Source organism: Odocoileus virginianus, chromosome 3, assembly GCF_023699985.2.
Source record: "Odocoileus virginianus isolate 20LAN1187 ecotype Illinois chromosome 3, Ovbor_1.2, whole genome shotgun sequence".
NCBI lineage: Eukaryota > Metazoa > Chordata > Mammalia > Artiodactyla > Cervidae > Odocoileus > Odocoileus virginianus.
The window spans coordinates 19041896-19057478 of NC_069676.1; the positions used below are offsets into that span (position 1 = coordinate 19041896).

The 15583-nt window shown below is 59.6% G+C and overlaps 1 protein-coding gene across 7 annotated transcripts in view; it reads left to right on the forward strand.

Moving 5' to 3' along the window:
• Nucleotides 1-15583, forward strand: part of DOT1L (DOT1 like histone lysine methyltransferase) — a 51574-nt gene that overhangs the window by 28886 nt on the left and 7105 nt on the right. For 6 of the 7 annotated variants that reach the window (XM_020905957.2, XM_020905961.2, XM_020905958.2 and 3 more), the window contains 17 exons: nt 1101-1180; nt 5093-5161; nt 5587-5693; nt 5881-5922; nt 6681-6791; nt 6878-7112; nt 7524-7637; nt 8310-8401; nt 8799-8900; nt 9344-9481; nt 9968-10093; nt 10720-11186; nt 11507-11639; nt 11939-12085; nt 13152-13281; nt 13711-14288; nt 14377-14582. In XM_020905957.2, the coding sequence (XP_020761616.2) occupies nt 1101-1180; nt 5093-5161; nt 5587-5693; nt 5881-5922; nt 6681-6791; nt 6878-7112; nt 7524-7637; nt 8310-8401; nt 8799-8900; nt 9344-9481; nt 9968-10093; nt 10720-11186; nt 11507-11639; nt 11939-12085; nt 13152-13281; nt 13711-14288; nt 14377-14582 (2877 nt within the window). The remainder of the gene's footprint in view (nt 1-1100; nt 1181-5092; nt 5162-5586; nt 5694-5880; nt 5923-6680; nt 6792-6877; nt 7113-7523; nt 7638-8309; nt 8402-8798; nt 8901-9343; nt 9482-9967; nt 10094-10719; nt 11187-11506; nt 11640-11938; nt 12086-13151; nt 13282-13710; nt 14289-14376; nt 14583-15583) is intronic. The other variant, XM_020905959.2, reaches the window with a different exon arrangement.

Below are 15583 nucleotides of genomic sequence, written 5' to 3' on the forward strand. Positions count from 1 at the left end.
TCCCCAGCCTTGGCTGCCCACTGTCCACCTGGCCTGGAGCACCTCGAGGCCTCAGGCTCTGCCGGGTCCCCAGACGGCGCCCTTGGCACTCTGCTTCCAGTCGAGGTGTCCCCCCGCAACCTGCTCCTCTGTGCTGAGGGGCCTCACCCCAACTTCCACGGGCCTCGGAGCTGCCTTGTCTCCTTGCGGGTGACCCCAGTCAGAGCGGCCCAGGCTCTGTCCTGGCTCACGCCCTCTCCTGGCCAGTCCCCTCGAGACCCTGGCATCCAGCCTTCCCAGGCTATGTCCCTCCTCCCTGTGGAGGCCTCCCAGCCAGCCGGTCTCGTCAGGGTTCTGCCCTTCATAACCTCGCTGTCCCTGCACTTTTTCCCAAGGAGGGGCTGGGAGAGCTTAGCCCCCAGCTAAGGGCTCCCACTGCCACTCTCTCACAGCGGTCAGTGTGTCCTAGCCCTGGTCAGGCCCCGTGACTGTCCTTTCGCTGAGATTCAGGAGGGGCAGCATGGGGCCGGCAGGCGGCTGACTACTTTGTCACATTCAAATGAGGAGGGAAACCCAGGTTGGGGGAGATCCCCCATGTGGACAGGAGCTGGGGGACAGAGGATGGCCAAGGGGTGGGGGACTCTGGGTGGGGCAGCAGCCCCCAACTGCCTGGTGGGCATCTGCAGGCAGAGCTTCTCAGGCCCTCAGACGCCAGAGAACATTGGAAAAATAGGAAGCCTGGGCCAGGCCCTGCCTTGGAAAAACTGTGCTGGGCCCTCAGGTGGTGGGCTCCCTTCCAAGTGTAGCTTGATGGGTCTGTGCTACCTTCCTGCCCAGGCATTCTCACCCATGTGTTCCTAGGTGGCCCAGCTTGTACTGCCCATGCACCAGCCTCAGGGACGCCCGTGTCGGTGCGGGCCTTCCCCAGGGAGCCAGCAGCCTGCTTGTCATGGGACCTGGCTATAGGGTCCGTGTTGGCGGCACCCGGGAAAGCCCTCACCCTGTGGGCCCTGAGCCCATGCCCCTCGCGGAGGAGGTGCGGACAGCGCTGCGGTGGAGGCGCTGCAGCTCTGTGCGTGTACACGCAGAACCTGGCACTCAACTGGAGCATTGTTTTGCAGTGTTGTATTTGTGAATAACTTTGCCTTTGGTCCTGAGGTGGATCACCAGCTGAAGGAGCGGTTTGCAAACATGAAGGAAGGTAATGTATCCCTCTCTCTCTGCTCTGCGCGTCTCTTCTGCATCCGTCCTACGTCTGTCCCGTGTCTGTCCCGTGTCTGTCCTGCTTGGGCCGTGTAGCAGCGGCCCTGATCACGCATGGTGGGGTCCTGACTAGCATCCTCTGATCCAGCCCCAGTGGGAAGGCCTCGGGGGCGGGAGGGAAAGGTCCATCTGTCCTTCTTGCTGTCACCTAGGTTCCAGGCAGGGTGCCTCCCAGCTCAGCATGTGCAGTGAACAGAGTGGACCCTACCACTGCTCAGGCCAGAGCTTGCAGAGCCGCCTGAGAAAATGGGGTGGGGACCTGGTTAGCAAGGGAGTTGCAGACTGTCCAGGTCATTGGGTTTCCCGTGGACAGTGCGTAACTTCTTAGTTCAGTGATGTCCTGGACACTTAACTGTGTGTCTTATACTGGAACTTGACTAAATGGAAGTTCAGCCTGGGGGCACTGGGGCTGCCCAGACCAGCCCTGTTGACTTTGCCCAGGCCTTTCTCATGTCTGGACCCTCAAGGCCTGGCCGCAGCCCCCGGCCACTTCCCCCCTCTCTTATTCTCCGTCCCAAGGCCTGGTGAGACCAGATGCGCCCAGGAGGGGAGCTCACCTCTCCAGCTCTGAGTCTCAGAATCTCTGTAGGACTGCTGGGCACAGCTTTGGAGGGAGAGGTCATGAGAGCTTGAAAGCTGAGCTTCCATTCTGATTCTGAGTCAGAGTCCATGTAGCCTTTAGGAAGGGTGTGTGCTCCTGTGCCTGTGAAAGTGTTCAGACTTGGGGCGACATGAGTGGTTTTATGGAGGGAGTGTTGATGGAATCTGGCTGGAAGCTCACGGGGGCTCTTGACAGTCCACACGGAGGCCGAGAGGGAGGTGCCAAGGCTGAGTTCTTGCTTCTGACCCTGGTGACCTCACTGGCCTCCCCTCCCTCCTCTGCCCAACCTCTTCCTCTTCCTCTCCCCTCCCTACCCTTCGGAAACACCGGGGTGTTGGATCTTCTTGTGTCCCGAGCTCCTGCCCCAGCCTGTGGCAAACCCGAGCAGGGCTGTCCCCAAGTGGGTGGTCTCTGAGAAACCTCCAGACTCCTGAAGGTACAGGGAGCAGGGATGCAACTGCATCATGGTCTTGCACTGCTCAGGTGCAGCAGCCCATGGGGCGTACCTTCATGGTGCCCAGGGCATCCTGGTGCCTGTGGAGCATCACGCCTATGAGGACTAACATTCATTCATGTTCTCATCACACTGCTGGTTCCCTGGGGAGTTGGGCTCTGACTCAGGGTGGGAGAGCACGTCTGGCATGTTCAGGAAGTGGGGATGGAAGAGCTTCTCTAGTTGTGACCCAAGACAGCAGGAGTCCCCTGTCCTGGAGGAAGGCCTTGCCTGATACGTGTGGGCACCCTGCCCTGCCTCCCCTATCCCCCACATCCCTGTCCCTGAGGCTCCAGGGAGACCCCCATGTCCTCCTGAGGTCCATGGCTGAGAGAGAAGCAGGGTGGGTCCTCCATGTTTCATCATGAAACATGTCAAGCGGACTGAAGAGTTGAAAGGATCACCCAGCATAGAAGCAGTTTCTAGCTGCCCTCAGCACTGCCGACTACATGTATTTGCATGCGTGTGCAGGTGAGCACAAGCCTGAGCATGCGCAGGGGTCACTCCTGATAGTTTATAGGAGTGAGTGCCTTCCCCCAGCCCTGGGCTCCATCCAGAGAAGAGCTTGAATTGCCATCCTCCCAGCTGGCCCAGGCATCTGTCTGGCTGTGGGGTCCCATTCTGTAGCCTTTGGGCCTCGGGGCACAGCCCCTCCATTTGAACACTGCCCACTGGGCATCCTGAATCATTGTCTTATGGAATGTCCCCCGTGGTGCACTGGTTCCTCATGGTCAGCTTAATCTTGCCCTCTGCACCCCATGTCCTGAGTTCTCGGGTGTCACACATGCTTGGCTCGTGGCCCCTGGTGGGAGTGGGACTGCCTACCAGGCCCTCCTGTCACCTAGGATCTGTGGTCCTGCAATGACATGCCCACAGAAGTCGTCTCAGCATATCCTGTTGACCCTGAAGACTTGCGTGGGCTTCCTAATTAAAGCATCCTGGAATGTGTGGGCTTTACTCCCTCCTGCTCCCCGGCCCCGCTCTTCAGACGCTCCCACGATGCCTTGGGGAGCCCCGAAACTGGCCACAGTGACTGTGTGCACAGCTAGCTGACTGCTTAAATGTGCACCCAGCTGGTCGGGAACCTGTCATCACCACCTCCTCGTGGGGTGCCAGAGGCCAGGCTGGTGCTGGGGTGGTCTTTGCGCCTGGACAGTCAGGAGCATGTGAGCATGTGCAGAGGGGCTCATCCTGACCACTCCACTTTCCTTGTAACATATTTCTTTCACTTTTTTTGTGGTAAGTTTATATTTATGTATTTTGGCTGTGTTGAGTGTTTCCTGCTGCGCAGACTTTTCTCTAGTTGTGGCCAGCAGGGGCTGATTTCTAGTTGTGGTGTGCAGGCTTCTCAATGCTTTGGATTCTCTTGTTGCAGAGCACTGGCTCTAGAGCACATGCTCAGTAGTCGTGGTACATGGGCTTAGTTGCTCCGTGGCACTTGGGGTCCTCGTGGACCAGGGATTGAACCCATGTGGCCTGTGTTGACAGGCAGATTCTTAAAAACTGAGCCATCAGGGAAGCTCCTCTTTGACATTTATTCTTGGTTCTTTATTTCTTACACTGGAAAGTTTCAGTCCTTCTAGTGTTGATGCATTTAGAGACAGTGTGTCATAGGGTGGGGGGGGAGCTTTTGTACTCTGAAGGTAACATCACCAGTCACAGTGACCTCTCTGCACAAGGCTTCGAATCCTTGTGGTTCTTCTTTTCTCTGCAGTGATTTGCACTCATGCCAGGACTTTACTGGAAAAACTTTCCTGAGTAGCCGTTTCTGACTTGAACCATTCCTATTATGGCTATGTGGGGCCAACCCCTAATTCTCCCACAGGTTCTGTCTGTGTGGATCAGGGCCCGGTTCTCCTCAGGTTCTGCCTGTGGATCAGCACCCGGTTCTCCTCAGGTTCTGTCTGTGTGGATCAGCACCCACTTCTCCTCAGGATCTGTCTGTGTGGATCAGGACCCGGTCCTCCTCATGTTTTATCTGTGTGGATCAGGACCCGGTTCTCCTCAGGTTCTGTCTGTGTGGATCAGGGCCCGGTTCTCCTCAGGTTCTGTCTGTGTGGATCAGGGCCCGGTTCTCCTCAGGATCTGTCTGTGTGGATCAGGGCCCGGTTCTCCTCAGGTTCTGTCTGTGTGGATCAGGGCCCGGTTCTCCTCAGGATCTGTCTGTGTGGATCAGGGCCCGGTTCTCCTCAGGATCTGTCTGTGTGGATCAGGGCCCGGTTCTCCTCAGGATCTGTATGTGTGGATCACGGCCCGGTTCTCCTCAGAATCTGTCTGTGTGGATCAGGGCCCGGTTCTCAGGTTCTGTCGGTGTGGATCAGCACCCGCTTCTCCTCAGGTTCTGTCTGTGTGGATCAGCACCCGCTTCTCCTCAGGTTCTGTCTGTGTGGGTCAGGGCCCAGTTCTCCCTCAGGCTCTGTCTGTGAGTGTGGATCGGGGCTGGTTCTGGTCTGGGTCATCAGCACAGTGCAGACACTGTACAGGACCCCAGCTGGCCCACCCCGAGCCCCGGGGCTGTGGGGCTGTGAACACCTTTACAGGAAGGCACTTGGTGCTCCAGGCCAGGGCACTCAGACGCCTCTTAGTTTGGCTCTCACTGGGAGCGGAGGACTGACTCACAGTGGGTTCTCCCTTCTGGGTTCTGGGGACTTGTTTTCTGAATGCTTTTGCACCCCTCTGCTCTGATGTCATCAGGCTCTTGTTTGCATCGCATGCTGGTGTCCTCAGGGTGGTACTGACCCCTCTCTGTTTTCCAGGTGGCAGAATCGTGTCCTCGAAGCCCTTTGCGCCTCTGAACTTCAGAATAAACAGTAGAAACTTGAGTGGTAAGAACACTTAGGTTGCCAGATTCTTAACATGTCTGATTGTCAGCACCTGCAGTGGGTTAAAGCAGGATCCCCACCAGCAGTGGTGACCTGGGGGCATCCTGGGCCTGGCTCCACTCACTCCATGCAGGATCCCCCATGTGACAGTCCCCAGACATGGCCCCGTGCAGGGCTGTAGGGGTGAGGGTCTTGAGTTCCATGGGAGAGTGACAGCGCCCCTTGGGGGCGTGTACAGGGCCTGGGCATCCTTGCAGCCGCCCTGGCTGTCTCATTGGACTCCGAGACTCTTTCAGAGCCCACACTGCAGGCTTGTTCCCACCCTCATCCTCGGCTGAGGGCCTGGGGGAGGGAGGGCCATGGGCACCTCCCAGGCTGGTGGTTGGGATGCCCAGGCGCCCCCTGACCTGTGGGCCCACTGTGCACAGACATCGGCACCATCATGCGCGTCGTGGAGCTGTCGCCGCTAAAAGGCTCGGTGTCGTGGACGGGGAAGCCAGTCTCCTACTACCTGCACACCATCGACCGCACCATAGTGAGTGGTGCCCGAGCGCCCCTGCCCTGCCTCTCAGCTAACCTGGGGGGACAGAGGTTGTACTCCCACCCCGGGGTCCGGCGCGTTCCCTAGGCACGTCACTGCCTGGCGTTGGTGGGTCTGGGATATGGCTTTTATCTTGCAGGGTTTTCCACCGCTAATGAGACTTTTTCTTTTCCATTTTTAGCTTGAAAACTATTTTTCTAGTCTAAAAAATCCAAAACTCAGGGTAAGTTTGTCTGTTTGCCCTTGACTTACAAGCCTGGTTGCTGCTGACCAGGGCCCAAGGGTCCGGTCTGAGGGTCTGGATTTGGGCCTAGGCACCAGGAGCCCCTGGCTGTGACAGCCTTGACTTGAGCAGTTTCAACAATTTGGGGGAAAATAGGTTGATGATAGGTTGAAAATAGTTAACATTATGAAACATTTTGCTGCCCTTTGGTCCCTGTCGGTTTGTCCCTGAACCTTGTGGGATGTGTGTCCCAGCATCCCAGCATCTTTCTCTTCGGAGGCTCAGATGAGCCTGTGAGCCTGGAGGAGCCCCTGCCCGGGTGCCTCCTACCACGCTAGGACCTCAGGTCACAGTGTGGGGACTACCACCCCATCCAAGACAGAACGGCTTCGTGGGCAGCACTGTACGCCCTGCTGGTGCCCCAGGGTGTCCCTCAGCCCTCTTTATGGACAGAGCACCCCCAAGTGGGGAAGCAGCTGTGGGGACCTCAGGGAGGCCAGGCCAGGCCAGGCCATCCGGCACCTCCTCGCTCCGCACCCAGGCTCTGCCTTCAGTAACTTTTCCTTGTGATCTGAAGGCTGCTGGGGTCCTGGCAGAGACAGGGTGTGGGTGTTGTTTTTCCCTGTGCCACCATCAAGGGTGCAGATGAGCAGAACCTGGCTGACCACCCCCCGGGAGCCTGAGTTCTGGGGCCCCTGGAGGCAGGGGGGTCCCCATGGTGCCTGAGCTTCAGGAGATGCCCCCTGCCTGCCCACCAGGAGGAACAAGAGGCAGCTCGGCGCCGGCAGCAGCGGGAGAACAAGAGCAACACAACCACACCCACCAAGGTGCCCGAGAGCAAGGCAGCTGTGCCCGCGGACACCCCCGTGGTGAGCCCCCACTCTGGTCGGGGAGGGAGCCAGGCCGCCCTCAGAGCCCACACCTCTGGCCAGTCCTTCATGTGGGTTTCCACCAGGACTCTGGTGCTGAGGAGGAGAAAGCTGGGACGGCCGCTGTCAAGAAGCCATCTCCCTCCAAGGCCCGGAAGAAGAAGCTGAACAAGAAGGGCCGGAAGATGGCAGGTCGGAAGCGCGGGCGCCCCAAGAAGATGAGTGCCACCAACCCCGAGCGCAAGCCCAAGAAGACCCAGAGCGCACTGGACCTGCTGCACGCCCAGACTGTGTCACGAGCGGCCTCCCCCTTGCCGCAGGGTGAGCCCTGCCCCCGTGCTATGGGACCCAGAAGTGCCATGGGGTCCTTGGGCAGAAGCTGCTGTGCCAGTGTTGTGTGCATGCTGTGTGGGTACGCCCAAGCTCTGAACCTTCCTGAGGGAGGAACCACCTCAGGTCCCCTGAGGCCATTGGTGTGGTCAGCTTGGCCCAGCCATGAGGACCCAGCCATCTGCCCGGGAGCAGGTCCTGGGATCTTGGCTCCCCACGCTCCTGGTCCTGGCAGGAGGCTTGGCTCAGAGTAAGCGGCCAGGTCACGAGCATGTGCAGCTTAGCATCTGGTGGTTGGGGCTGTGGGAATTGTGTTGAGTCCTATTGTTGGGGCACTGAAGGCTCTGCAGTGGCCTTCTGGGCCCCATTTATGGGATTGTGATCACTGCTGTGTCCCCGCAGATGCGCACAGGCCACCTCACAGCCCATTCTACCAGCTACCTCCCAGTGTGCAGCGGCCTACCCCCGAGCAGCTGCTGCTGGCACCCACCCCGCCCGCCCTGCACAGGCTGCTAGGTGAGCACCAGCTGGGCCCACGGGTCAGGGAGGGCGAGCAGCAGCTGGTCTGCACCCCAGCAGGAACCCCATGCCCTGCAGCCGAGCATACGACCTCCACAACTCGGGCTTATCCTGCCAGGGGACTCCCGGGTTCTGGGACCACCAGGGCCCGTGTGGCGGTCTGAGGCTAAGGTCCTGCCCCAGGGGACACTGGGCCACCCCGGGGGCTGCTGGCATTGAGTGAGTGGGGCCAGGGAGGCAGCTCCACCCCCCAGAGAATGGCCTCTGTGTCCAAAGTGCCAGGATCCCACGGGACCAGACCCTGTTCTGCCAACTTGAGCTTGCACTCATGGGCGAGGGCGGGCTGCGTTGAGATCACTCAGCTCTAGAAGCTAGGTGAAGGAAACCCTTTACAACCTTGGGAGCTATCAGTTTTCTGAACAGCAGTAGCATATGTTTACCAAGAAAAACTGGCAGATTAGCCAACCAAAACCCACACGTGTGGGGAGGAAGGACACATGGGCTGGTGATGGCAGGAGCTTCGAGGGACCCCAGGAGAGGGTGACCCCAGCTGGGGGCAGAGCCCTGGGCCCCAAGCCCTGTGGGGCTTGTGTTCATGAACCCCACCTATGCCTTGAGCCTTGGCGGGATCTTTCCTATGTTGACATCCAGTCTGTTCTCTCCTTACAGAGTCCTTCAAGATTCAGTACCTACAGTTCCTGGCATACACGAAGACCCCTCAGTACAAGGCCAACCTGCAGCAGCTGCTGGACCAGGAGAAGGTGCGGCCCCTGTGCTGCCGGCCAAGTCCCCGGGGGCGGGGGGGGGTGCACTCATCCCCCACCTCAGGGCCCGATGGCCCTGTGGTTGCAGCTGGCCCTGCTGCGATGGCTGAGGCGTCCTCATGTGGGGACAGTGTCCACCCGTGCTGAGAGGTGTCTAGGGGGCCCTCAGCCTGGGTGTGTCCCCCGCAGCCTCAGTCAGGTCCAGCGTGGGCATGGCTCTCTGGAGGGTGGGCAGCATAAGGCCCCGTGATCCTCATAAACAGGACCTCAAGCCACCGCTGTGTGGCACCACGTTCTGGGGTGAAGCCCTCATGGGGGTCTGGCCAGTCTGCTTGCGGTTCCCCCACCTCGCCCCCCCGCCATGGTCCTTGCGCTTATCAGCCCTGCCCTGCAGGAGAAGAATGCCCGGTTGCTAGGCGCAGCGCAGCAGCTGTTCGGCCACTGCCAAGCTCAGAAGGAGGAGATCAAGAGGCTCTTCCAGCAGAAACTGGACGAGGTAGACTGGTCCCTGCCCTGGCTGCCAGGGGGCCTTGCAGATGACCCCCAGTGCTGAGCTTTGGGCGGGCGGGTGGGCAAGGTGAGGGGGGCGGGACCCCAGCCCAGACAGCTGATATCCAGGTGGACTGTTGCCCTTCCAGTGCTTCTGACTCTGAAAGTCTCCCTCACAGGAGGCCTGGAGCCTGGGGGTGGTCAGAGGGCAGCTCTGGGGACTCCCTGGGGTTCAGTGGTTGAGACTTCGCCCTCCAGTGCAGGGGCCATGGTTTTGATCCCTGAGCAGGGAACTAAGATCTCGAATGCTTTGCGGCCAAAAAACCAAAAACATAAAGAATATTGTAACAAGTTCAGTAAAATCTCTAAAAATGGTCCGCGTCAAAGAAAACGAGGGGAAGTCTGCACGTGGCCCCATGAGTGCCCACCTGGGCCGTGGTGTGTCCTCAGCTGGGAGTGAAGGCGCTGACCTACAACGACCTGATCCAAGCGCAGAAGGAGATCTCGGCTCACAACCAGCAATTGAGGGAACAGACAGAGCAGCTGGAGAAGGGCAACCGGGAGCTGAGGAGCCAGAGCCTGAGACTGGTGAGCACTCTGGGCCAGGCGGGACCCCTCTTGCCCCCGTCTACCATCAGGATGCTCGAAGGGCATCTGGCACATCTCAGACTCGGGCTCTGATCTTCACTGCCAGGGCACCCTCAGCCCTTCCCCCACCTACAGCCCAGGGACCCTGAGCCCACATCACCCTGTGTGCTGGGCCTCGCCTGCTGCGAGTGCCCTGTCTCCTCTCCTAGATGTCCCTTACTTGCTCCTGCAGGGTGTCCTTCCTGGGGACCCATCTCCTCAGCCCTGCCTCCAGAAGCAGCTCTGCTCTGTGCTTTGAGGGTGCGGGCTTGGGGTTGGGCAGCAGACTCCTGCTCCTCCGTGCTCCAGCCGTGCACATGGGCTCCTCCCAATCTCCCACTGCAGGCACACCTGGGTAGGAACCGTCCACCAGAGCCCCTCCCCCAGCTGTGTATACCTGGGTGGGGGCTGCCCGCCAGGGCTCACAGCCCAACACCCTCCCCATAGCTCAAGGCACGGTGTGAGGAGCTGAAGCTGGACTGGTCCACGCTGTCCTTGGAGAATCTGCTGAAGGAGAAGCAGGCCCTGAAGAGCCAGATCTCAGAGAAGCAGAGGCACTGCCTGGAGCTGCAGGTGAGGCTGGGCTGGGGATTGGACCCTCCTTCATTGCCCCCTTCCCCACTCCCTGGCCCACCTGCAGAGACACCTTCCCCTCAGACTGCAGCTCCCAGCACTAGATCCTGGGAATTTTTTGAGGGATCTCTGACCACAGAGCACTCATGGTGAACTGGTGTCCACTGAGATCCCTTTGAGGATGTGTCCTGAGCACACACCTCCCCAGAGCAGCTTTCTGCTGAGTCATAGCCCATGTGTCACAGAAACGAGGTTTATTGCCCAAGCCTGTGTGTAGTGGGGCCTGCGGGAGGGGTCTTAGGAGGGAACACTCTGGGTTCTGACCTTACTCTGTAAGTGAAAATCAAGAAGCAGCCTGTTTATTGTGGGGAAAAGCCAAAACATGCAGTTCCTTGAGCCCTGGCCCACCCAGGACAGCTGCTATCCTGATGTCTTACCCTGGCAGTCGCCATGGTGGCCACAGAGCCTGGGCTCCTTACCACCTCTGTGCACCTGCGCCCCACTCTGACGCTCATTCACCTGTCAGCTCTCCAGCCACGTCCCCCTCTCTCTCCTGGATGGTCCTGGCTGGCGAGATGCTGGACTTGGGGCTTGACGGGCCTGACGCCCCTCCACTCATCCCACAGATCAGCATTGTGGAGCTGGAGAAGAGCCAACGGCAGCAAGAGTTGCTGCAGCTCAAGTCCTGCGTGCCGCCTGACGAGGCGCTGACCCTGCAGCTTCGTGGAAAGCCAGAGGCCGAGCCTGGCCGGCTGCACTTAGAGCTGGACTGCGCCCGCTTCTCCCTGCCACCCTTCAGCAGCTTGAGCCCCGAGCTCTCCATGAATGGCCACGCGGCCGGCTATGAGCTCTGCAGCGCACTGGGTCGGCCCTCGCCCAAGCAGAACACCCCCCAGTACCTGGCCTCCCCGCTAGACCAGGAGGTCGTGCCCTGCACCCCCAGCCACAGTGGCCGGCCACGGCTGGAGAAGCTGTCTGGGCTGGCCCTGCCTGACTACACCAGGCTATCCCCTGCCAAGCTGGTGCTGCGGCGCCATCTGAGCCAGGACCACGGGGCCAGCGGCAAGGCAGCTGCCAGTGAGCTGCACCCACGGTGAGTGCAGGCTGGCGTCAGGGGCTTGGAGGCCCCACGGGTCTTCTGAGCTGGAGATCATCAGTTTGGAAGAGAATCAGGGGTGAGAGGGGGGTTCAGGATGGGGAACACATATAAATCCATGGCTGATTCATGTCAATATATGGCAGAAACCACTACAATATTGTACAGTAATTAACTTCCAACTAATAAAAATAATTGAGAAAAAAAAAATGGAAGAGAATTGGGGGTTTGCCAGGCCAGGGCTGTCATCTCTGAACACAAAGCTGCAGCTGTGGGGGGCTCCCCAAAGAGTGATGGAGGACACGCCTTGTTTCTAGAGCCGAGCATGCCAAGGAGAACGGGCTCCCTTACCAGAGCCCTGGCATCACCAATGGCATCAAGCTGAGCCCACAAGACCCCCGACCTTCATCCCCCATGGCTTTACAGATGGGAGAGAAGGGTCCTGAGAAGGTGAGGCTGCTCTCCGAGAGCATCTGTGACCCTGGGTGGGGAGGGGGTTCTCAAAGGAGGTCCTGCAGGAGGGGGCAGCATGGCCACCCGACTGTACCCTTGCCCTCAGGTGAGGCTGGGAGAGAGCTCAGTCCCTGGGGATGGGAGGAGAGGGTGGTTGAGCAGCAGGGTGGGCCAGCCATGGGTGGAGGCTGCTGACCGGCGGGTCTGGCCAGTTGGGAGAATGGGTTGGGGTGGGGGATGGTTGGACTCCCCAGTGTCCCCGGGGCAGTGCCCGAGGCCACTGTCCTGGTCGGCAGGGTGTGAAGGAGCGTGCCTACGCCAGCAGTGGGGAGGCCATCACCAGCCTGCCCGTCAGCATCCCGCTGAGCACCGTGCAGCCCAGCAAGCTGCCCGTCAGCATCCCCCTGGCCAGCGTGGTGCTGCCCAGCCGCGCCGAGAAGGCGGTGAGTGCGGCCCTTGGCCCAAGCCTGCTGCCCCAGGCCTCATGTGCACGCACAAGGCAGAGCCACGGGCCTGTCCTTTCTCCTCGAGGCCCAGTCACTTTCTGTTCAGTTACTCACAGTTACACCTTCAGCGTGCTGCAACACCCGAGAAAAAGAGAGCACCAATTCCCAGTAAGGTTTCCAACTTTACCGTTAGATCTGAGTGTGCCTGGTGACGGTGTGAGTGGCGAGAGATTCCCAGTTCTGTAGAAGCTGCCCTATCCTCTGAGTCCACACTTGCGTTCTCCCTCACACGCATGCACTTGGGAGTTACACTTTGTGTAGAGCGGGCTGGGCTTTGTGTTTATGGAGGTGTCATTCACTCAGAACTCATCCATCTAAGGTGTTCAGCGCAGGGGTCTTCAGTGTGTTCACCAGTCTTGCAGCCAGCTCTGCTTTAGAACATTCTGTGCCCCAAGAGGAAGCCCATCCCCATCGGCATCACCCCTCTACCCCCTCCCCAGCCCCTGACAGTACCCCACTCTGTCTGTGGTTTGGCCTGTTCAGGACATTTCCTGTCAGTGGAATCACACACTGTGTGTCCTTCTGTGTCTGCCTGTCTCACTGAGCGTCGTGTCCTGAGGGTTCATCCACATGGGAGCGAGTGTCAGGGCTTCTCTCCTTTTTGTGGCTGAGGGATGGTCCAGGTGTGGAGGGACACATGTGTTTATCCTCTATGGATGGTCATTTGGGTTGTATGCACTTTGGGGCTGTTGTAAATCACACTGCTATGGACGTGTGTGAACGAGTATCGTGTGGACAGTTGTTTCTATCTAGCTTCACCTAGGAGTGGAGTTGCTAGATCAGGTCATGACCACCGCCCTCACTGCTGTCCCAGCCATTTAGAGCTGAGGTCAGACATCTGCACCTCACCTTGTGAAAGCCTTCTGGTGGCTGACTGCCAGGCTCACCTGCGTGGCCGTCGCCCTTCTGGGCTTGCTGCCTCGGGCCATGGGGACGTCCTGTGGCATGTGCCCAGCTGGGTGTGTGCCTGGCTTGGCTGACAGTGTGCGCCTTCTTTTTGCAGAGAAGCACACCCAGCCCTGGGCCGCCGGCCCGAGAGTCGTCATCCACGCTGGAGAAGCAGGTGGCTGCTAACACCCATGGTACCGGGGGCAACGCTTCCGGGAGCAAGAGCCTCGCCCTGGCTCCCACAGGTGAGGGTTCCCAGAGGCCAGACCTGGCCCCTCCAGCCGCAGGGTCTGAGCCACATCAGGGCCATCCTCAGCTGCACGCACACTGGGGTCCTGCTCGGCCAGGGCCTGTGCTGGCCTTGTTGGCAAGGTCTGGTCCTCTGGGAGATCTGATGGGGCTTCTGTGTGGGGCCAACTGTGTACTTGGGGGCCTGCCGCCTAGATGGTCCCTGTCGCTGATGTGAAGCAGGCGGCTCCAGCACTCATCTCAACGCCGCTGCTCTGGTGTGTGGAGGACATCTTTGCTGGCGGTGCCCAGGGTCCATTCAGCATGTGCATGGGCTCCAGGCCCCCGACTATTGCAGGCCCAGAAGTGGGGAGGAGGGCACAGTGAAGGCCCAAGGGTGCCAAGCATGCAGAGAGCTGAGCCACTACCTCATGTGTCCTCCGCAGGCTTTGCATACACCGGCTCGGTGGCCATCAGTGGGGCCCTGGCGGGCAGCCCGGCACCCCTCGGCCCTGGAGCCGAGCCCCCAGCCCTGGACGAGTCCTCCAGCTCTGGAAGCCTCTTTGCCACCGTGGGGTCCCGCAGCTCCACCCCGCAGCACCCGCCCCTGCTGACGCAGCCACGTGCCTGCGGCTCGGCCTCGCCGGCCCCGCAGCTCTCTGCCAGCCCCCGGCTAGGCGCCCTGGGCCCGCTCCCTGACTCTGGCAAAGGGGACCTGCCCTGCGAGGCCAGCTTCTCAGACCCTGAGAGCGAAGCCAAGAGGAGGATCGTCTTCACCATCTCTGCAGGCGCCAGCAGCGCCAAGCAGTCACCTTCCAGCAAACATAGCCCTCTGCCTTCGGGTGCCCGTGGGGACGGTGGCCAGGGCCATGGGCCAGACAGCCGCAAGCGGGGCCGGAGGAAGCGGGCGTCAGCGGGGACCCCCAGCCTGAGCTCGAGTGTGTCCCCCAAGCGCCGGGCCTTGCCATCTGTTGCTGGGCTTTTCACGCAGTCTTCAGGGTCCCCCCTGAACCTCAACTCCATGGTGAGGCGGGAGTGGCGTGCTGGGGCTGGGTGGCCGATGCGGGCTCATGCTGGGCCTGCTGGCGCTCATGCGTGTGCCCGGCCCTCAGGTCAGCAACATCAACCAGCCCCTGGAGATCACAGCCATCTCGTCCCCTGAGAGCTCCCTAAAGAGCTCACCCGTCCCCTACCAGGACAACGACCAACCACCCGTGCTCAAGAAGGAGAAGCCCCTGAGCCAGACCAATGGCGCCCACTACTCCCCGCTGACCTCGGACGAGGAGCCAGGCTCTGAGGATGAGCCTGGCAGTGCCAGGCGAGTGGGCTGCGGTGACAAGGGGGGCAGGTCCTGACCGCAGGTCTTCACCCTGACCTGCAGCTGTGTCCTCTCTCAGGGCACATCTGGGATGGTTTAACTGTGTGAGAAACAGCCTGCAAGGGCCCAAGGCTTTTGAGAGCATCTCGCTGCCTATGTGTGGGGCGAAGCCGAGCCTGAGCCTGCAGCCCACGTGCAGGTGTCGCATGTCAGTGGAGAGGAGGGCGGGCAGCGGGTGGGAGAGCCAGAAACAGGTGCACAGGCTCCAGTCCACTCACCTGATGGGGATCAAGGCTTGCTTTCCCTTCTTTTTCCCTTTGACAGCGGCTGTGTTAGGTGTAATTCACATAATATACCACCTGCCTAAAATGTGCAATCCAGGGGTTTCTGATGTATTCTTGGGGTTGTGCAAACATCACCACTCTCAATTTTAGGGCAATTTCATCACTTCAGAAAGACTCCCCAGCCCCTCCCCCAGCCCCACCATTTACCTCCTGTCTCTGTGGATCTGACTCCTCTAGGACCTCCTGTGAGTGAAATCAGATAGAGTGTGTCTTTCTGTGTCTGCTTCTCTTACTGAGCATCATGTCCTCAAGGCTCATCCAGGTTGTAGCAGGTGTCAGAACCTCCTTTTTTAAAGCTGCATCATATTCCACGGTGTTGATGGACCACATGTTTACCCATCATGGATGCTTGGGTTGCTTTGTTTTTAGCTACTATGAATCATGCTGGTCTGGATGTTGGTATGTGCGTTTTTATTTGAAAGCGTGTTTATGGTTTGTGGTGCTAGTGGTAAAGAACCTGTCTCCCAGTGCAGGAGACATAAGAGATATGGGTTCAGTCCCTGGACTGGGAAGATACCCTGGGGGAGGGCATGGCAACCCACTCCAGTATTCTTGCCTGGAGAATCCCATGGACAGAGGAGCTTGGTGGGCTAGTCCATGGGGTCACAAGAGTTGGACACAACAGTGATTAGCTCACACAGGCCCTAGGTGTGGAAT